The sequence below is a fragment of the Apaloderma vittatum genome, unplaced genomic scaffold (genome assembly GCF_000703405.1).
Source record: "Apaloderma vittatum isolate BGI_N311 unplaced genomic scaffold, ASM70340v1 scaffold10449, whole genome shotgun sequence".
NCBI lineage: Eukaryota > Metazoa > Chordata > Aves > Trogoniformes > Trogonidae > Apaloderma > Apaloderma vittatum.
Window position 1 is genome coordinate 51408 of NW_009735864.1, and position 23251 is coordinate 74658.

The 23251-nt window shown below is 36.7% G+C and overlaps 1 protein-coding gene across 1 annotated transcript; it reads right to left on the reverse strand.

Annotated features, from left to right (window-relative positions):
- Window positions 1-1389: 1389 nt before the first annotated feature.
- On the reverse strand, window positions 1390-22917 carry LOC104279464 (cytoplasmic dynein 1 intermediate chain 2; the record flags this gene model as incomplete). Its single annotated transcript, XM_009876756.1, has 13 exons — window positions 1390-2148; window positions 2829-2954; window positions 3935-4075; window positions 4920-5064; window positions 6077-6210; window positions 6584-6697; window positions 7022-7168; window positions 8136-8261; window positions 8810-8909; window positions 9002-9164; window positions 9397-9486; window positions 17283-17398; window positions 22773-22917. Coding segments are annotated over 13 exons (1661 nt in total), but the record flags the coding sequence as incomplete, so codon positions are not given.
- Between the last annotated feature and the right edge of the window lie 334 nt (window positions 22918-23251).

Here is a 23251-nt window from a genome sequence, read left to right on the forward strand (position 1 = left end):
AAATAGATACAAAAATGGTGGGTACCCACTGGCGTTTAATCTTAGTCACAGCTTGTTGACTCACTTGATCAAGGCCTGAGGAGATATTACAACGCAAGACAGCATTTGTATTTCTTACAGCTCCAAAACTGGACACTGTGGCTCCCAGGATGAACAGAATCTAGCATCACTGTTGGTCTCTATATGTTGCAGGTATGGGTTTTACAACATTTTTAACCTGTACTCAACTATTTTGTGGAGGGAGAAACAGAAAAAGGAATAAATAGAGAACAGCTCTGTTGAAAATTATTAAAGGTTGAAATGACATAAAACTAATGCCCTTATCTACTGGATTTCTGAAAAAATGAATCTGAAATAAATGTATTATTAAATGAGAAGTAACAATCTTAGTAAAAAAGCCGAAGCAATCAAAACCAAAAACACCCCAAAAACCTGCAAGACAACAGAGCATTCTGCTTGTTAAGAATTCTTGTGCCTAAAGGGTAAAAATCATCATCACATGATATGCCCGTTCTTTATATAGTCCTCATGTTTCTCAACTGAACTGATAGCTGCTGTCGTAAGGTTGAGAAAAACATACAAGGTAAATGTCAAACTGAGCAGTATGACTTTGTGTTGAAGAGAAGGGGGGAACTTTTGACAAGGCAACACCGACAGAAGCATAAATACTTTCAAAACCCACTGAAAAAGAGAACTGCCTGAAGATAGAACTGCTGTAACTGCTGCCTGTGTCTCTGTGAGCTGCACTAACAGAACTGAGACACAGAGAAATAGAAAAAAACCAACACCAACCCCAAACTAAAACCACAAACAATGAAGAAACAAGAATACTTCTGGACATTATGCTGATTAAGGAATATAAAACTATTTCCTACTTTTAAGTGTATAAACCAATTCTGGTAAAATTAATTCTTAATCTGCTACAAGCTTTTATCAGAAGCAAACACAGAGTCTTAAGTTAAAGGCATCAATGCTGGTTTAGTGCCTAATACGTACAAGTCAGAATATTTAATAAAAAATACACAAACTTTATAATGTCCTAAAAAGGATGTACTCAAAAAAAATTTAACAGAAAATCCAACCCTTGTGTTTCAAGCCACTGAGAGGTTTTGTTTCAACAAAAATGGTAAAAACTTAATATGAAAGATTAGTAGCAAATGATCATATTATAGAAATAAGTCCAAATCTAGTCCCTTATCCTTTGGAAAAGGAAAAATTTCACAACAGTAGACGCCTTGTTTTTAGCTGATTGCCGTGGTAGGAAAAGGAGGTTGGGTGCTGAAAACAACTCCCTGATGTGTGCAGTAAACTGAAACAGCAGCTCCCAGGAACTTTGTATTCCCAAACTGCTGAAGGGACACAGATTAGGGGTCAGGGCAGCTGACAAGTGCTCATACAATATTTATTTGTGAATCAGTCTCACCTTTTAATGCACCAATTCAAACAAAAGAACTTGGTATTAAATATGTATTTCATTAATTCAGGTCCAATTATCAAATAAGTTTGTAACTACAGACAAATTTTTATTCACATATATTACCCACTGCCAGAGCCTGAGGCTTTTCTATATATAAACAATGAAACTTACTTGGAACATATGCATGCATATCCATGGGTAATTTGAAAAGTTCAAAGAACACTTCAGAGCTTTACTACCTAATGAAGGCTAGTCTGTGTAATATAGAAAGTCTAGTTTAGAAACCAAAGTTACTTTTCAGAAATACTGTTACAAAGTGGAAATTTCAGAAGCCCAATAGCAAATTTACACCAGGTTAGTGTTTCAGCAAAAGAAGCTCGTTGCAAAGTCAGTTAACTGTATTAAAAGTTACACAAATCCAAGAATGTGCTTGTCATTTATATATAAAAAGTGACAACGCAAGATCTGATTTTCAGTGACCTCAATACATTTTCAAAGTCCATAACTGAATCCATATATTCCTCCCATAAGCTACTATTTGAACTGACACATGCTTACACTTTTCCGATTTGCATCAAATCATTCTCAGTCTACCACTGCTGCCTGTTTGTAACGATCTATGCCGGTATGCGGGTTGCAGCTTCCTCTTCTGCGTCAGCTCTGTTAGCATTTATTTCTGCCAGTGTTCGACCAAATCGAGTCCACTCATCGCTGCGAGGAACGGCAATTTGCTGTTGACAAAGGGAATGTTATTTAAACCGACTGATAAATAAAAACTGAAATCATTTTGAACAGCAGAGCGTTTAGTAATGTTCAGAAGAGGTTTGACAGGAAAGCTTGCCTTTATTTAGTGTAACTTTTAAGATAGTCTGAACATCAAAAGCTCTAAATAAAAGAAGCAGAATTTGAGAATCCTGTTTTTAAGTATGTAATGATACTACTACAAGCTTGCATCTCCATCTGAGTGACTGCCTCCAAAGAGGAATACTTATGCCATATCCTCATCTGATCAGTTAGTTACACACTACTGTAGTACCCATACTTGCAAAAGCAACAGCTATCCTGTAGGAATGAAGTCAAGACTGCATCACTGCAAAATTTTTTGTTCAGTATTTCTCAAGCTATGGACAGAATTCACATGTGCCACAGTTACAAAGAAGATAAAACTTCTATAAACAAAACCATTGATTCTTTCATCTCATTTCCCTAGCCTGACAACAATGCTTTAAATTTTTGATTGGCTACCAGGCAGCACGCTAAGAAGTTATGACAGAAAACCCAGAAAAGATGCATAAAGGAAACACTCCTTTGAAAATAAAAATTAAACCTTATTCCTCTCATCGCAGAGGAAAACACATAAAAGCAAGATTTTGTTTTGTGACGTACTTTGCACAAGACATGGTATACGCACCTCTCCCACATCGTATATAACTATTTGCCCCTCCGAATCACCTACAGCAATCTCTCTCCCAGAATGCGTCCATCTCACCCGGTTCAGAGCAGGATTGCCCTCCACCGTGATGCTTGCAGTTGGCACCTGCACCCATTTAAAAAACACATTAGTACAAATGCCTTAAGGCTCCATAAGCTATAGAGCACAGAACACACCTCGTCCCTCGGTGTGGTATTCAAAGAAGTGCCCAGCATTGCAACAGGGGCAGATTATGTCAATCTCAAATACTCTCCGTGGCCTTAAGCTATCACTAGTGACATGACCAAAACAACGCATCTTCTGTTCCCTGGCCCAAGCACAAACATCCTCTATCAAAATGCACATCTGCACTCTTGTCATGAGACAGGAGGCAGAGAGACGCCTTCTGTCAGGCAGCAAGGGAGATCCCTGGGACCTCAAAGGGATAACAGAGGGCAGGGATGAAATCAGCTGCTTTGGGAGGTCAAATCCTGTCCAAAGGCTAGAACCAGGTAATTCCAGTTTAAAGCCATATCGTCCTACAGAACTGCTCTTTCTTCTATATGCAGTTTTAAAAAAGTAAAGTTTAAGTACTGAATATCTGTCAGGTTTTTCCTCTTGCCTCCCTCCAACAAGTTCAAGTCTTGAAAAAGATTTATACTATAATTAAGTTTATAACACACAGGAGAAAACCCAAGCATTCAGTCCTCTAAGTTTAGAAAAAATGTACAATTTTGCTGCAGTCTGACTATGGCAATGGTAATCTTGCAACAGGAGCCATGGCGGCGTGAGGGTAAAAGGCTTGTTCACCCTGTGAGGCTATAGCCAAGCCCGCAGTGGGAGAGGTCTACAATCCTACAAAGTGGATCAGTGTTACACCAATAAATGTTCTGCACACAAGGCCATTTAATTACCACTAAGTAATTCAACTTACAACCCCACGGTCAAAGAATTACACATACTACGCAGAAACTACTGCTACTACAGTATATTTAAGAACAACAAAAATACAAACAAAAATGCTATGGTAAACGCCTGACGTTTTCTTCTGAGCCATACAAACACTTCTCCAGTTACATGTGACTTTTGTAACCCAACTGCCTCACCTCAGTGTCATTGTTGAGATTCCACAGGTCAAGTCTGCCCATCCCATCCACACAGGCAAACAAGGCAGGGTGAGTTGGAGACCACATCACATCATATACATAATCTGAGTTGTCTTCAAAGGAGTAGAGAGGTTTGTTATTCTGAAAAAAGCAAGCGTAACAATGATACACCCAGACTCTGAACTTCAAAATAATAAAACTAATGGGTAAAGCAAAACACAAAATTTTTCAACAGCATTAGCAGCAATAATTAGAAAGTCATTCATATTTTGATTTACTTTAAAAAAATGCCTCTGCAAAAAGCATCCAGAAAGTAATGCTATTACTAAAGGGATCCTTTCCAAAGCATGCAGCCTTTTTGCTGGCTGCTATAATAAAACAATCGGTAGCAAGCCAATATTGTAAGAGATTGTAAATTTAATGCATTAAGAATCTTATAAATCAAGTAAATCATAATCAGTGACAGCACTTCAGACTATTTCTGGGAGATTCTAACTCTTGCCTCTTCTGCTCCGAATTCCTCGGGCATGAAACTAACAGAAAAAGAGGTAATTCTGGCAATGGAAATGATAGATACTTCAACTGTGAACCTCGTGGAGTTGAACTGACATCAGTTTTGGTGCTGTCCCTTAGTCCTCTGCAAAACTGTAGCAAAACGTTTGCCTTAGGTTTAATAGGATGTAGTTGATTTTCCAACACAATTTACATTTGATCACGTTGTAATTGTTATTGATAACAAAGGGCAAAAGGATGAGCAGAATGGATCAGAAGTATACAAACGATATAAAATCTGAAAGCAAAGCTTCATGTTCTTAACTGCAGTTTTGATCCTCAGCTGTCTGCTCTTCGCAGGACTGCTGCTAGCATCCTTGAGAGCTTCACACGATTTGACTTCAGTTTACAGAAGGTCCTTAAGTAGCTTACATTATAGCACCACCTTGTGTCAAGGACTACAAAGAAAATCACTGAACTATATTTAAGTTACCTTAGTTGTCCAAAGCTTTACTGTCCAGTCAAAAGAAGAGGTGACAAAAAGATGTGAGAAGTCCACAGGTCCAACTGCTGCATGGCAGTTGATACCTGTAATTGGTCCCTGGTGTCCTTCAAACATCTCACTGATTCCAGCTTTGCTGTTTTAGAATATATAACCAAGGTTAATTTATCTGGAGACCGTACATCTGCCAACAGAGACAGCACTGAAATGCAATTTAAATACAGTCACGGGAAAACTTTGCTGCTTTGTGTGGATGTTATCCCACTGCAAAGAGCTTCATCACAACAGGATCACAGAAGACTGTGCTTGAATATGGACCTTAACTTCTAGACCTATTTTCTGCTAACTTTAAGGGCCAAAATACACCACTGGAAGAAGAGACTCATTCAGCAGGTATGAGTCCACACATTTAACTATGTTGTTCTACAAGCAACAGCTAAAACTTGCATTTATAAAAAACAAAATCCAGCCCCAAAGAATGAGCATAAAACTCCTACTGACTTAAAGCAAGTTGCAGGTACCTCTGGACAAGGGTTTCAGACCGAACAGTAACAATATATCCCTAATAGCCTCCTATCAGAAGCTATGAAAAACAAGGGGGGAACAGATGGGAAGGATGTTTCACAAAAGTGATACAATTTGGGGTATTTTGGAACCAAAAGCTGTGCAGCAAGGCTGATGTATTTGAGATGAAACCTGGACGCTCAATTATATTTAAGAAAGCAATTGATAAGATACAGTCAGACAATTTCAAAATAGATTGAACAGCAGGAGAAAAGCTAGCCAATTTAAGATTTGTGCGTGATGTTACTGTACAATTATCTACAGAACTGATACAAAGTTCGGAATGTTCTGCTACAATATAAACTAATAAAACCGTAGTGACCTATGCTGCCCTCATCAACACAGACAGCTCCTAGTCACAGAAGGCACCACAGTACCAAATTCAATATTTCAACTTCACCAGGTTTTAACGAAGTTCTTACTCAGGAAGAAATACGCACTGGAATTCATACAGAGCTGTTCTCAACTCATTCAAGACAGCAAAGTAAATACACACTATAAATAATTTTAGGAGTGTAAAGCATGCAGGGATTCATTCTTTCACTATTTTTAATTTCCTTTGAATACTTAAGGTTTGTATTCACCTGCCATGACGGCATGCGGTGTACACTGAGCCTTCTTCACTGCCCACAACAAAGTTGTTGACGTCTCCAATAGGGAAGGACATGCAGGTAACAGCCACAGCCTTGGACTGTTTGTGAACCAGCTCCATGCTATCCTGTAGTGGAAATATCAGCAAGTTACTTTTAAAAAAAATAAATAATGGAAATATTAACATCTACAAAGTGAGTTAGATTTCTCAATAAGTGTTTTCTTTTTCTGTTGTACAGAACTGGGAAGGAATAAGAAATCTATTTCTTGTTAAAAATGTGTTTACCAATAACACAAGTGCAACAAAAACAGACAAAAGGATCAACAGACAATATCTGATTCCAGAGGTGGGTAAATATTTAATTAAATACAGAATTATACTTAAGCTAGCTTGATAAGTATGTTGGGAAAATTGTTTATTAATGCTTTTTAGATTTTAGTTTAGTTTTTACAAAATATTAATCCGGAATAGATACAAAATATATCCAAAGTTATCTTACCTGCGGTTGGGAAAGCATGTCCAGACTCCAAGAGCATATTTTCCCATCAGTTGAGATACTAATCAAATTATGAGCATTCTGGGTCCCAACAACATTTACACAGTACACTGGGTGCTGAGAAATGTAAAATATTATCAGAAAAAAGGAATTTCCAAGTAAAAACAAATTCTGGTATAATTAATATGCAGAAAAATACACAACTGTAACAAAGTACACAAGACTGATCACAGTACAGTACGAAGAATACTCCCCTATAAAATTGACACTTGTTTTTCTGACACACTTATTTTTATGAATAACCTCGTTCTTCACCGATAGCATTCACAAAATATGGACACAAACATTTACACATTATCAATCAAGTGCACTGGACAGAGTTCCCTAGAGATTAAACATATCTCAACAGGGAAAAGTCCTTGAAGGTATTTCAACCCCTACCGTGTGAGCAGCAGCTGAAAGCGGCGTTCTCTGCACTGGGGTTCGCTTATTGCTGCGATTATCCCACAGCACTATCTGGCCTGAGTACGTGCCACCAACCACCAGATTGGGATGAAATTTTGCAAATGTAGCTGACATCACTGCTGACTGAAATGAAAAGGAAAACACTGACAATGAAATGCACAAAGAACTATCATCATTCGATGACATCATGTAAAACTAAAGAAAGTGGGACGAGATACCAGAGTAACTTCTTTGCTTAGATTTATTCTATATGCTATTTCACTGTCCAGTCACTTAAGGATTCACTAATCCTTTGTGAACTCCCAACAGTCTTTTAGTTTTAATTTGTATTCATAAAATGAAGTTCTCCTCTTTTCTTTTGTATATATACATTTGTATTCCTCTTAGTGTAGTTTGTCAGCAACAGAAGGCCCAGTAACACAAGATTTTAATAATGTTTTGCCACATTTTGCAGTCATTTTCTTAGAGAATGTATGAATCTGTTCTGATACAATGAAGTTACTTTTGCAGTCTGGATTTAGACAGTAATCTGACAACATGAGATTAAATTTTGATTCAACTATAATTTTTCAGAATTATTGCATTTTGAAAACAAAGCGGCTACCCTAGACTTGGCATAATGGAAGGGGTTTGCATGTTTTCATCTTTCAGAAAACTACTAGCAAAGCTCTGTCTGCCTTTTCTTTTTTTGATGCATATGTTTCTAGTTTTCATCCTTGTTCCATCTCCTCAGGCCATCTTAATTTTACTCAGTAAACTAAGCTCTAGCACTATACAATCTCAACTAAACCCCCTATATACAAACATTCTTTGTGGTTCAACCATTACATGAGAAGGTTTTTTTGGTTTTTAAATAAATGAAAATAAGAAAATGAGTTCTGAAACAAGCCTGAAATCTGAATGATGTCAGGAATTCTGAAACAGAATAATGTTTCTGAACTGAAATCTCTAGCTATCAACATCTGTTTGCAAATACACGTGGTTAAAGTGAATGCCAGCCCAATGAAATCATTATGTTGACAAGCACAAGGAAGGTACTGGTTCAAGTTCATCAACATAAAATCTGCAGCCTCCCGAGACAGAATCATACCTGGCAGTGAAAGACGTACTCTGGAGTAGTTTTCTTGTATTTCATATTCCATACAAGGGCCACCCCATCAGGCTCATGAGGCGCATCCTCATTGTTGTTGTAAGAAGCTACAAGTAATTCTGGGTACTGTACGATAAGTGAAAAAGACTCAGAGTAAGCAAAATGACTAGCTAATGGTCCAGACAATCCTAGAATCTTTATTTTCTGTTGCCAAAGTAAGGTTAAAATCCCAGATAAATCAAACTCCCAAATCCACCTTACATTACATATAAGTGAGAAGTTTTCAGTTCAAACCGTAATTGTTTCAAATTTAGCACATGAAACAGCATTAATGTACACATTAGGGTCTCATTTTGTCTTTCAACATAACATGCTTCTAAACATAAAACCCAGTACTTTTAAGCAAGTCTTTTTTTTAGTCAAGTTATCAGTTACCTCTGCAAAGCAGTCTGTAAACCAGAAACAAATATGCCAAAGACATACTTTATAATACAAACTTTTTGCTACTTTTCACGGAAGATTAACAACTAGCTCTGTTTACTTTTTGCAAACTACGGAGCACGTAAGGAACACATTTAGAAACACAGCCTGCATCAACCGTACTTACAGAAGGGTCAAGCGTGTAACACTAAAAGAATTTACAAAGATAACTGCTTAATTTAAGCATCTTTTACCTGAGATGACCAGTCCAAACAACTGACAACACGATGCTTTGACCAACGTTCATCAAAAAACTGCCTATTTAAGGACAGTTTTGCTCCTGCTTGAATCTCTCTACAAAGGCAATTAGCAGATATTAATCTTAGAACACTTCTTCAGTTACAAATATTGCACATTCACAGTAAAGTATTCAACAGTCACATTACCCTTCTTTGTCTTCTAAGTCTCTTCCACTGTAGTCAAAGAAAATGTTGATTTGTTCAGAAAGGGCTCTTTCGACAATTCTTGTGGAGTGGTCAAAGAAACTTAAAAATTCTTCAGAATGCAGAATTTGTTGTTTTTCCTCTTCGGTAAGTTCATGAGGAGCAGCTGGAAAAAAAATATATTATATCATACTTTCACCAATTCTTTCCAAGAAAGAAAACAGTATCATGGAAAATCTGTTTCCTAACATCCACAGATTAAGAACATTTTTACCTTTTATATTTTGCTGCCTGGTTGTTAAAATGTAAATCAAATTAATTTCAACTTAATGGAAAAGAAGTTAAAAATGTATTGATGCCTTTGCAGCACACTCAGAATGTCTTGAGGTGAACTGTACCTTCTTCTTCCTCCTCTTTTTTTAATGTTTTTTCTTCTTCAGGTTCTACTAATGGTTTCGGTGCAACCACATCATCTTCGTCTTCCTCGTCTAAGGAGAAACATTACGGTGAGACTGTCAAATGTTTTAACAAGGAACAGTAACATTCCATATGAATCTCAAATAAGGTGATGTAAAATGGTATTATTTAGCTTAAAATGGTTATATTTGTAAAATGTAGTCCCCAAGACAACATTATTTCAAACCAAAAAATCACTGGAACACTATCTACACCTGGATTTTAGTTGCACTGAATTATGTAGTTGTATAAACTGAAGTAAGACACAGAAGAAAAGGTAAAGAACCCAAAGTGGAAATCTCTCTTACAAGCATTTATGATTCCACACAAAACCATGAGGTGGATGCATGTTCTGTGTAACATACTGACACATTAATGCTGCAGAGAAAAGAAAAATCAAATGTCTAAAATAGTCTACAGAGCAGCTGCGCACTTGTGATCTGAAACCATCAGAGTCTAATGGGTCTTCGTATGGCATGAAGATGGCTTACATTAGCTTTCAGGTTGCTATTCTGAGAGGCAAATTTTGCTAAAGATAATAGCAGAGAGATTACATTTTTTCTGTCATTCTAAATGCAAGTCTCATTATCTGTATCATGTTTGGCAATGAGAACTTTACAGCAAAATGTGTTTTCCCTAATTGCAATGAATAACATAAAATGTTAATGTTCTGGCATACTGACAAGGTGCACAGCACTTTCTGCATTTCTACACTTTATGATTCTTTGAATACTGCAAACCAGAAAATAACTTTAAATTACTTAGTGTTGTGGAATACGCATTTCCTGGCTTTTCTTCATCCACTTTCTCGAATAAGCTTCTGAAAAGACTATTTTTATTGGTTAAACAGCTATGTCATCTGTTTATAAGGAAATGGCAGCAGGAGTCTGCCACATGCCCCATCACAAGTAATGAGACAGTATTCAACAGGGACGAGGTTTGTTCGCTGCAGCCATCTCTGTGACCCATGTTCAAAGTTATCTAACAACAACGAAAAAGTGTTTGGTTTTTTTTTTTTAAAAAAAGCCACATAGATGCACACTCACACAAAAAGAAAAAGCAATGAAGAAAAAAGAAAAAAAAAGGGATGGTCAAGGGATGGGAACCAGCTGCCAGGCCCCGGTCCCAGCAGCCAGGCCAGCTGACGAGATAGCAACAACCAGATGGTACGGCTCGGATTGTCTCTCTGCTCCGAGGTGGCAACGGGATGGCACAACATTTTTCTGCCTGACTGCTTCCAATCATGTCTTTCCCCAATGGCAAGCCTGTACAATTACCAGCACTCCAGGAGGTCTACAGACAAGCCTTTACCCCGCAAACAAAATACAGCTTGTAGGCCATACCAGCTGCCAAACCACACACATAGTGATAGGTTTAAAGAGGTCTGAAAATCTTTCTATCTCCATAGCATGGGCAATAAAAATATAACTGTACCTGCAGGAAAGAAAGCTTTAAATGACACCGTATAATGCACACAATAATACAAACTCCAACTTAATCAAAATGATAATGACGTATGCCAATCCTACATTACTTGAAATTGAGCGATTTTTACGTTCTGACAAGTTTACAGAACTAGGATAAATGGCATGAATGATTTCAATATATGCTCATACTTTTGAACCAAATGGTGAAGGTTAAAATCTTTCCTTTCAAGGGCCTCAATCAGCCACAAAGGAAAACAGTAATCACTGTCTTTTCAGCCAGCCCAACCGCATTTGTCAGCCCTTTCTCCGTCAATGCAGCCAGAGCAATCAACCTGCCAAACATTCAGAATGGAAAAACAATCTGAAAATACAGGGTATAATGCACCTGCCAGTGAAAATGGCCATTTCAAGAAAAGCTAGTGATCTCAGTGACCCTGCTGAGGAGGCGGTGGTGCAAAGGGGAAAGAACGCGTAAAAGAATTCTTAGTGATCTCCACTCTCTTGCACATTGACACTTCCTTACAAAGCATGCCAATTACAGCTTTTGTGCTACTTAAAAAAAATGAAAGCTTTTTTGGGCAAAATAATCACGCAGAGAAACAGAAAGACACTGCTCCTTTTTTAGATGGATCCACATGTACAGCAGACTAGTAATCTGAAAACTGGGTAACTTGTAGCAATTGTAAAGAACGGAATGTTTAATGTCAAATCACTAGAGGTGTGAACACTGATTAATTAAAAAAATGTAATATGAGCTAACACACGTGATTTTGAGAACAAATACAGGACCCCATATTCACATTACCACCACTTGGATAAAAATCGCCCTCTTGTTCGCCTTGCCAATCAATCTTGCAGATTTAAATGATGCCTTCAAATTCAGAAATTTGGTTTTGGGTCACCCTGGATGCATTATTCTAGCTTTGAAAGTCCCGAATTAGAAATTTCAGCCCAACCCCCCATTAGTCATACTACACTGATTCTAAGTACCATTTTCAGCGACAGGAGTCAAATTCTTGTCAAATGCAGATGGTCAACCCCTTAGTGCTAAGTGACCTTCTAATCTACATATTTTATTCAAAAGATCATATAGTTGATTGCTCCTGCCTTTTAATGTTTGAAACATAAATGGCACATATTATACAGAGCTCTAAATTCCTTCATAGTACTTTCACTGCATACAGCCAGCTGATATTACTGCATTTAAATGCAGGATACAGCACTTATTTTAATATTCGCAAAGTATCAGACTTGAAATTGAACATGTCATCTCACAGTGATTTATCTGTAACTACATCAATGTAAAACCTTCCCTCTCAGGGAAAGTCATATGCAAACTTTCTCATTAAGGGATCCGGAGGAAAAAAAACCCAGAACACAACACAAACCAAAAAACTCCACATATACAAGTTCTTGACCTCATAATTCGAAACTAGGATTCTTTCTTATCTGAAACCAGGATGCTTTCTTACAGAACTTTACAATCAAAAAAGGCAGCATGAAGCTGTTAGATAACAAAAGAAATCAGAAGGTTTTAATTACTTCTCCTGTCTCTCCTTTTTCTTGATGTTATTAAATAACAGGCCAGGTGCTGGTATTTGCAAGGAACTGGCATAGTAACAGCAAATTACCCAGGAAGCACTGAAAGACTGGACATACTATTTCCGAAAACCTTCCACGCCTAGGAATTCAGGAGCCCATGATACAGTAATGTACTGCATTTATTTTGAGTCAGCTACATAAATTTGAAAACCTTAAAATCATAGAATATGTCAGGCACTGCCTAACTTCATCCTCCTTATTCATTACTGATCTTACCTGCTGGCATTTTATGCCACTTCAATTGTCAGGATACCAAATACAATTCAGTGTTCAAAAAAAGGCTGCGGAGACTTGGAAGTCTCGCCATGAAGACAGGAAATGGGACTCCATGTCACATCAACATATTGATGAATATTCATTATAATATGCTAAGGGCTTAACTCCATGTGATTTCTGACAGGCAAACAGGGGATCTAAGGTTACAAACTCAGCAGTAAAGACTGCATAAAAATAGCAGCTACTTTAATAGTGACACATTTCTTGTCAATGAATGCTAAAAACAGGTTTAACGAACCACTGAATTTTTACTTTGAGTTAACATCTAAATTGTGATGTATTTTGGCAAGACAGAGAGAAAAGCAGTGCTGTAAATTAGGCTGCACCTAGCAATAACACTACAGAGTGAAGTTCCAGTTGTCTGAGTAATCTGTTGCTGGAGAGTAGGTTAATCAAAGTTAAATCATCTGTGAAATGGGTGGCTTTTGTTAAGCTGAATGTCTCCATATCAAGGTTTCCCACCTGTATTTCACTGTACATTTAAGGCATGTACAGAATAATGCATGAATATATAAGGGCCCTTTATTTTGTTTTAAAACACTAAAATGAAAAAATGCCACATTCACTGTTAACAGCATCCAAGAAACCAATTCTGTACAACAAATTGTTATTACTCTGCTTAAGTCGGAATTCAAAGGACAAAAACACTTAATATTCTCATTCTGTGTCGTGGAGACTTTACCAGACAATACTTCCTCAAAGAGTGGGGCTAATGCACTAATACAGCACGCAGTTAGTTGTGATCACACGTGCACAATATTGTACAGCAGCACTAAATAACAAGGAACACACTAGCCCAGGAAAAGCCTTAAATTGTGTCATCTGAGCAGAATTACATTCCACTATATGCCTTTCTTTCATTGGATTACCTACTTCATGGATACATAACACATTTTATGGGTGTACTGGCGATTAATTTCTTTCAATGTGAATTTGAACATGTTAGCAAATCACAAAGGAAGATATCAAACAGTAGAGAGCAGCACAGCACGAAGTACAAAGAAGAAAAAAACCTAGCACCAATCATTACAGTACTCCAGGTGGTGGCCAACATGGAGCCTGCAGAACATTACGATATAAACCAGAGTTCACATATGAATTTAATCTCTGTTGCTGGAACTGCTGCTGTTGCATGCTCAGAAGAAATGAGTGTGCAAAGGAAACACAATTTCAAATGTATTTTCAGACAGTAGGTCTGAAAATTTGCTGCCTCATAGAGTGTGCCAAAGAGGGACTAAATAACAGCCCTAATAAGCAGTTGACCACACTAACTGAAAAAAAAAAAAAATCTACCAAAACTGGACAATGAGGGAAGCAGTGTTATACACGGCGTCAAGGAAAGTGAGAAACGGCTGTAGATTGTAGAAAAGGGGATGACAGACCAAGGATGTTGGGGAATGGAGCAGCCTAAACACAGCTGTCATGTTATGATGGTGACAAAAGTGATGAAGTGTAATGGTGCAGAGTCCTCAATGCTTTGGCTTATTAGTTATGAAGTAAGGTTGAACAGCACCAAGTATGGCACAACACTTCTCAAACCAAGTATTTATTTTGTCCCTAAACAAAAAAGATGGCCATCGTTACTGTACCACAGAATGACAAAAACCACCCCAAAAACCAGAAACAAAACCTGCCAAAAGAACAAGAAAGAAAAAAGGGGAGGGGGCATATTGTCTCTGCGATATTCCTTGTGACAATAAACAACATTATTTCATGCCATGTCCTCTACGTAAGAAACACAGTTGCTACAGGAACAGTAGGGTTAGAAGAGTAAGGATATGGAAAGTTCAGGAGAAAAAACACAAACTTGGAGAAAAGTTGAAGGACTGAAACAGAAATATGTCAGTGTTGTCAAAGCAAGAAGTTTGAGAGCACCAAAACCACCACCCCAACACTATTTTTGTGTTTCTCTTCTATATCCTTAGTCCCTTACTTGTACACATGGGACCTTGAGGACAGTTACTTCATCTTTGAATATGGTCTAGGATGGTGCAACGTGTCTGTTCTACACAGAAGCATGAACATATAAACTCAGCCTACCTCCCTTCTCTAACTGTAAAACTTTCCTGGTTTGGATTTCTCAACTACTGGTCTTTTCTCTCGACTTGCGTGACCTTCGCATTTTAAGACCGATGCTGTTCACATGACAGGTACTCATTTAAACTTCACTGTTTGTTAGACTGAATCAAAGCTGGGCATCTCCAAAGGCCGACTTTAAGTTGAGACCATGAAATCTCCCCTTTGTAACTGCCATTTTGTTTGGGTTGCCATAAATATTTCCGTGATAATTATAACTGGTTTAGCGTAGCACCACTTTTCCCCTACTTCCTATCTGTCACACCAAACAGATTAGCTCCAACAGCATTTTAAAATCTCAAGAAATGATAATTCAGAAAGGTCCAGCTCACTTTGTTTTATAAGAAAGTGTTAACATTGGAGCTAACCTAGCTGAGATGCAGCTTGCTGATGTACAAGGGAGCTAGGGAAGATTACCTGTACATGTAAATTCAGTTGCAGCCTCAACTTCAAAGTGCACTTTTGTGAGATTATCTCTAGTTTACAGTATATTCACTAAAATAAATAAAACACCCAAACTCAGATTGTGCAAAGAAACAAGAATCAATCAGATAGGATGTGTCTAATTTTAATTTATCTGTTATTTAAAAATTCAAAACCTTGTTTTAAAGACTTAAAAAGTTTCTTCCCGTAATCAAAATTTCTCACCTAGTGATTCTCTTTTGTCTGCAGGCAGTACGATTTATTTTAAAATTCATGTTCTATTTCAGATGTTTTCATAAATTGTGAACATAAAACCTAATTATGAATGTATTTAGGCAGTCTTAAGACAGACCTTAAAAAGATCCTTGACACTGAAGTGATGGAAAAAGCACCTGTAAGTGGCTTCTGTGAAGTACACATACATAAAATAATGACGGCCCTCAAGAACACAGTATTGGTTTTAAGGTGGAATGGATCAGGAGACAGCATCTGTACTGAAAAATCTCTCTGGTAAACACAGAAATACAGATGACACATCTTTCCATCTCCACTACAGTAAACCTCAACTACAACCTATCCACTGAATGTGAAACTAAGATCATACAATCTCAGGTAATTTCCTCTGACAGCAGGCAGCAGAAGTAAAACTCTTCCAAGCACTCAAACTATGAGATAAATCCTCAGATTCCACGAAACTGACAGGGGGGAGCAGAAAAACCTGAGGGAAAGGAAAAGGTAAGGACGTGGGAGAAATGAAAGCAGGAAAACCCAAACCACCGATCTGTGCAGGGATACAGATGAAATGAAGAATGGAAATGAAAAGAGAAAAAAGCATAACCTCTCTGGTCCTGGCTCACCAAATAATGAAGTTTGAAAGACCTGGTTTATGTTCTGACAAAACATCAATCCCTCATACTGGATACCCAGAGATAAGAAGGGAAGAAACTCCTCAACACAAAGTAGTGTTTCAATTTCCTTCCTTTCTTTTCCCTCCCTTTTCCCCTCCATTCAAACTCACTCATGGTGTCATTTGCACTTAGTTAAATTTGCCAAAGTGACTACAAGACACACTCCAGACAAAAGCAGCATATTGATGGAGCAACAACCACAGTTCTGCCTCACATGTATTGCACTTCATAGCTTATATGATCTGTACTACATCTTCAGGTAAATTATTCAGTTTCTGGAAACACCAGCATAAGATTTCAACTGAGTAGTCTCTTCGTGTTTTAAAAGGTGCTTTTTTTTCTTCTTGCATAAACACCCAGAAGTTCACCCACTAAAGAGCATAAAAATCTAAAATTATGAAAGTAAGTAGAATTAAGTCCTAAAATTGCTAGCAAAGTCATACTTGGTCAGAATAAACAATAAAGATTTGTTGTGGAATTACATACAAACTAGTTCAAGATTAGTATTTTCATTTGCAGCTAAATCCAGGTGTTTCAACATTGAAATGCAAGTCCATTAGCCAACTAAATTTTCTTTAGAAAAATTTATTTGCTGAAAAGCAAACAGGTCACGACTGAAAGAAGGCATATGTTCAATTGCTGAGAACAGAAACTGCATGGGTTAATAAAGAAATTAGTTCCTTCTTTTAAAACTCCATGAATAAGCTCCAAGTATAAAAATTCAAATTCTTAAAAAGCTGGGGGATGTAGTTGCTAAGTCTGTTGTAGGGATATAGAGCCTTCAAGTTTGTGTATATTCTTAAACGTCGCAAATGCAAGATATACACCACTTGTATTTATCGATTGTCAGATAATTAAGCAACTCTGTCTAATCTGAACATCTACTAGGAGGGAGAAAATACCATATATTAGTAACATTAAACAAAATGCAGAATAATAGTAACACTTAAGCAAGACCTATATGAATTTAATAATAGATCATATATCAGTTATCTCACAGATCAACCTTCATTCTACCTTACTAAAGTTCAAGATCACAAGTGTCAGTTCTAATTCAGTCAGTCCTTATTATAGTAAAAGAAAAACAACTTAGGTAGTAACAAGTTAACCATTCACCTTCCTTTGGCTGAGTCATAACAGGTGTCTGCGTCTCCTTTGTATATGTAACAATTTCTCGAGGAGGAAAGTCAACCTGGGTAATTTTGGCCATTCCAAGTTTAACAGGTCCACGTCTAAATAAAATTAATACAGAAATCAGAAAAAAAATAACTTTATGAACTATTTCACATTTTGCCTAGAATAATATCAAGTCATCATGTCACAGCACTGCTTAGTCAAACTTAAATCCAGTGGAAACTTAACTCTGCAGAAGTTACATTATTATGACTAATATTTTATTGTTTAAAAACAGCAGCTACTTATACATCTGCGACAAAAAGAAAGATGTGCAAATATATACAGACATAGGATATAATTTTGAAGTGTTGCCCTCTAGTTGACTAGGGTACAGCTACAAATAGGATTCCACTGTTTTCAGTGGAACAGATCTGCTCAGGAGTCGTGTTTGTACAGCGACAGTTCCAGGACTTTAAAGCTCAAAACCCAGCTTAGTTATTCTGAAGGAAAAAGCACTTCGCCCTTCTAACTTTGCTGCCCTTTCTGGTCTACCTCTAAGATTCTATTTAGAATGCAGAACTGCAGGTCTAATCTGAAACTCACACCCTGACAAGTGATTTAGCCATAATATTTACTCCAGGATACAAGACTGAAAAACCTCTGAGCTTTCCGACTCTCGCTTATGGAAGATCCTGTAGACGCAGATATGTCCAGTACCAAACTACAGTGCATAATGTGCTTCCAAAACCCACACAATATCAATCCGGTCATTGTAACTTTCTACAGAAGCAAATTTCAGCATGTATTGTAGTAATACTGCAATAATCCAGCAACAATTTACCTATATTAAACTCAGTTTCTTATTATCCACTCCTCTCCCAAGATGGAAGTGAAAGAAGAAGAGTAACTCCTTTTGAAAGGTTTTGGTGTGCACAATCATAATTCTTACTGTGTGATATGGGTTTTACTAAGTGCTTATAATGAGCTACAGCTTTTACAAACCTATTTATAAGAAAAGATAGGAATCACTCTGTCTCTAAAAAGTGATTCTAAGCTTTTTATTTTACATATGTTCTCAAGTTTACATTTTACCAAAGAAAGACTCAAAGAAAAATACAAATAAGTAAGCTTCGTTATTAAAAATAAGCACCTTATACATATTAAATAAAAAAATTGCCCATTGCAAGCAAACTGCATTAACTCTAGTGATAGTGAATTTCTGTTACTTATAGAACAGTCTCTTAACAACAACCTGAAGTCTTAAAAAAATAATAAGCTTTTATTATCCATAAGTACATGAAAGAGGGAATATAAGAAATCTATGCAATACCCCAGATCGGAATCAGAGTGGAGCTGAAGAACTGATGGATCAGTATCCCAATGCAGCGTCCTGATACCCCAGGTTGAACAATCATGCAGCATTAGCAAAAAAGGCCAGAGATTAGTGAAGCAAATACACACTATGAAATGCTAGAGTTACAATAAGCTTATAGTTATTTCATTGTTCACAAGAAACAAAGCAATGTAACACCAGTTAAGGGAAATTCAGCAAACATTCAGTGCAATAATACATGCAGTAAATCCAAAAGTTAAAAAGCCAACACAGAATTCAGAGCTATTAGAAAAGAATTAAATTATTTTAAAGATCAAAAGATAAAGGCCTGCAAACAAATGTAGTCTTATTTTAAATACTGGCAAGAACCATTACAAACTTCAAATTCCTTTTAAAATCTGTTCAGATCCATTCACGCCATATGAACACAGATTTGTTAACTCGCCCAGAGCAGTAAATATGTGGAGGAAACTGCCATATTGGTAAAGGAAATGAGTCAACACATAAGCCTTTTGGTAGAGGGGCAAAAACGCATTTCCACTGGGATAGGGAACTGCTAGAGTTTCCAAAATCTGACATTGCAGTAATTACGGGTTAAGCACTGCCTTGGGCTTGTAAGTGTCATCTGATTTAGAGCCAACTCCGTTTAGGATATTTACATCTCTTGGAAATAGCGGGCTTTATATTAATAACACATTTCAAAATAATGTGGTATAATGAACAGAACAGATATATCTCAAGTCGCTTCTGTATAAAAAAAAAAAAAACAAAGGGGGAGATAAAACTTCCCTCTCCCTTCATTTTTAGCCTTCGTCCCTTCTCTAAAAATTTTCATTTAGTCTACTGCCTGCTATCAGGCTTAGGCTTTAAAATAAGCTTATAAGAGAGATTAACAGATGAACGTGCATGGTTTTTCTGAAGTTCTTAGATACCTTACAAATATTTTTAACATTGTGCTTCATAACAAATTAAATAAATAAATAATATCTAATATTTTACTAGGGTAAGTCAATAAAAGGTAATTTTTCATTTCCATCCCATACATGGTAATGTTCTTATAAACCAAGCGAAGAATTCCTAAAGGTAAAGCTGATCTCAAAAATGTACCGGCAATGTCACAAAAACTCAAATATGGGTGTGTCATGCACTAGCTTGTTCTTGTATAAAGTACGCATTAAAATAATTAGAGTTTAATTAAGAATTACAAATCTTCTTCATATCCAGCAAATCATTCTACATAAGCTATTGCCATGGATGCAACAGCAGTTGAGATTTAAATCTCTACAAAGTCTTTCCATAGCTTTTGTGCATCAGGAAACAAACACACCATTTTACCATAAAGCTAATTACTTTAGGCATACTTATTCTTCAGGTCTCTGCTATTTTTCTTGACAGAATAGTTTTAAGCTTGGAGTTTAATTTGGTGCCTGAGAATTCAAGCTGGGTATTGATCATATGATGTTCAATCATACATTAATTAAAAAAAAAATAAATTTACAAATGCTGCATTACCACAATAGTTGTCAAACATCTTCTCAATTTTTTCAAACCCACTCAAGAAGAACCTGGGAAAAGAACTATGAATTTAAGGCTCCAATTTTTGTGCCCAAGACCTAGCCCTTACTGAGGTACCTTTCTTACTTTCAAAGCATTGTTTTAGCTTTCAACAGTTGCTTCATTGGTATGAACCTTTCTCAGAGATCCTCTTTTAAAATAAAGGTAACATTCCGCGATTAAATTCACCTATTACATGTGTTACCAGAATGATGTAAAATACTGTTCCTTTTGCTTTCCAGACAATGGTTATGCCTTAAGGTAAATGAATTTATCTGTAAACTTCAGTGAACACAAGTTCCCACCTCTAAAAACCATTTTCTGTATTTAAACTAATTCTATGAAGCATCCACCTAACCTAAAAGTAAACCAGCTGTATTAATTTCCAGTCTTAAATTTATACTCTTAACTGAGGAAAAGAAAGAATCAGTATCAAACTAGGAACCTAAACTCTTTACTGATGAAAATAAAGTAGGACAGATGGAAATAACCGCAGTTACTTCCACAGTCTGAACACTGCTCTACTAATTACTAAATAACTAAAGTTACTGGCAAGATTAAGCATCATAGAGGACGAAAGATGAAACCAAAAAAGAACATCTTTGTAAAGCATAGTTAGAGCATGACCAAAGAACAAATGGCCACAGATTAAAAAAAGAAACCCAAAATCATGCTCTTTTTAAGATTATCAAGTATAGTGGAATAATTTGGGCTTTCCAACACGTCTCATACTGATATGAAAGTCACCTGCGAAATGCCAAGTGTAATGCTAAGGGATATCAACTTTTCCCATCAACCTTCAGGTTCAGGAGTATGTGTACATTAGGAACGCTGTACAAACTTGTACTGACACACCAGAATATAGACATCTGTTTGCCGGGGGAGGAGAAAAATGTTACCCAGTGTCAAGAGAATAAGCAAGGGGACTCTACACAGCCTTCAGTTTAGCTATACATTCATACCTCCACACCTTCAAGACCACAGTCTTTTTATGCTTCCACGCCTGGGAAATTGTCAAGGGACAGATTTAGTTTTAAAACAAGTCTGCAAATGCATGAAACTTAGCATACGAGTTTGTAAGAAAATGTATGCATAGAACATTATGTTGCCGTATCTGAGGAAAAGAATCAGAGAGCGTGGTACACCTATGAGGTGGAGATAAATTCAGTCCACAACACAGTATTCAATTACAGATATGTGGCTTACACATATTGTTTCATACTGAATTTAAATTATATATGATTGGAAATATAAATGACAACTAAATAAGCAATATTTAAAAAATAAAATGATAATTTAATAAGCAATAATCAGAGCTTTAAAATAATTTAAAATTTACTGTTAGTTAAGGAACAGTTGTATTTGTTCTTTATTAACATGACAGGTGAACTTCAATTGTGTACCGAATAAGCTACGTACAGGATCACACCTGGGCACTGTTAAAGAAAAAAAATAAATGGAGTATGGGTTTGTATCTGCTGCCTGAAATATTTTGTTTTATGTTTGCTACTTAGAAATGGGCACCTTGTAATTTTTGTTTGGGTTATTAAAATACGGAATATTTTCAGATTAGGATTGTATAGTTAAACCTGCATAATCCACACACATAGAAGACATTACTGCAGTCTTTTTAAAAGATGTTTCAAACCAGTGCAAGTATTCATACTTTCTCCAAAACAACTACTCATATAAGCACAAAAGTACCAGATGATAACCACTTTAGGGACTGTGATTTAACTAAACTTCACCTGCAATGTATACCTGGTAAATTTTAACTAAGTGAATTTAATTTGCTGAGACAATGTAAGTTACCAAAAATAACTAGGCAAATACTGCTCTTATTCACAGGCTGTGCACGGGAAACAGTAGAAATATTCTTTGGAAGTAGTGTTTCCCATCTTATCACCTATATAGTGCCACTTTGAATTCCTAGTTTAACAGAAATATTTATCTGATTCCCTTTAGAGCAGCATTTCTCAGACTGTCACACGTAGAATAATGGTCAAATAGATGTGGCAAGTACCGGAAATGAAAGAGTCTTGTGGCCCATACTAACATGGCACTACGTTTTGGCCAAACAAGAGATTGAGTGGTACAGTCATGTCACAGGGATAGCTGCAAAGTGAAATAACAAGAAGTACTGTTCTGAGTAAGGAAAAAAAAAAACAACACTTAAAATTAGCAGCAAGGCAGTTTGTAGACAGCATCTTTTATAAGACCAACTAGAACAGAGGGAAAGAAGAAATAGTCTATCATCCATACCAACTTTCCTTTAGAAAAAGCTGGGACTTTCCTAGATTTCTATTGTCTTGAGACGTTCATGCGCACAAGAACATTACGACAAGACATTCAGACTGATTTTACTCTAAACTTGCAAGTTTAAACAAATCCACGTTAATGTTGGCAATTTCAACTTAGGAAGCGTAGTTACATTTTAAAATGTTACAGTAGTGTAATTCTCTAAAATAGTCACCGTTCACAGATTCAGTAACACTGTAACCTCCTATTATTATATTATAATCAAGTAATTTGATTTCTTCTACAGTTTAATTGTTCAGAGTACAAGGATTAAGCAAAAGTGTATGAGAAGGAAAGTGACATACCTAGACCCAACAGCGCCATCCCCAGAGTCCTGGCTTCCAGCCTCACTTGGCGTACTCACGGATTTGGAAGATGGAGAGGTAGGAGGAGGGACTAAATAGTGAAACAGACAGGTATCCGCTGTTACTACTCGCAGAGGTTGCACAGCTTAGGATGTTTTCAAATTAATTTAACATGATGTATTAAAAAAAAAAAGTGATGGCAAACAAAAAAATACATGGATGAAAATGAACAGTAGAAAGAGAGGGGAAAAGACAATGTTAACAATTCATGCTGGAGTTTCATGCAATTGTTTGGTATTTATGCATCTGAAGCATACAAAAAGACATGAAGGGAAAGACATTTAAGAGAAAATGAGTTGAAAATATATAATCAAACTGAACTTCTGAGAAATGATGGCATCAGTTTTAAAAAGGAAATTTCCACTAAGTCATGTTGCTTAAACAGAAAATCATAGAATCTCAGAATGGCCTAGGCTGGA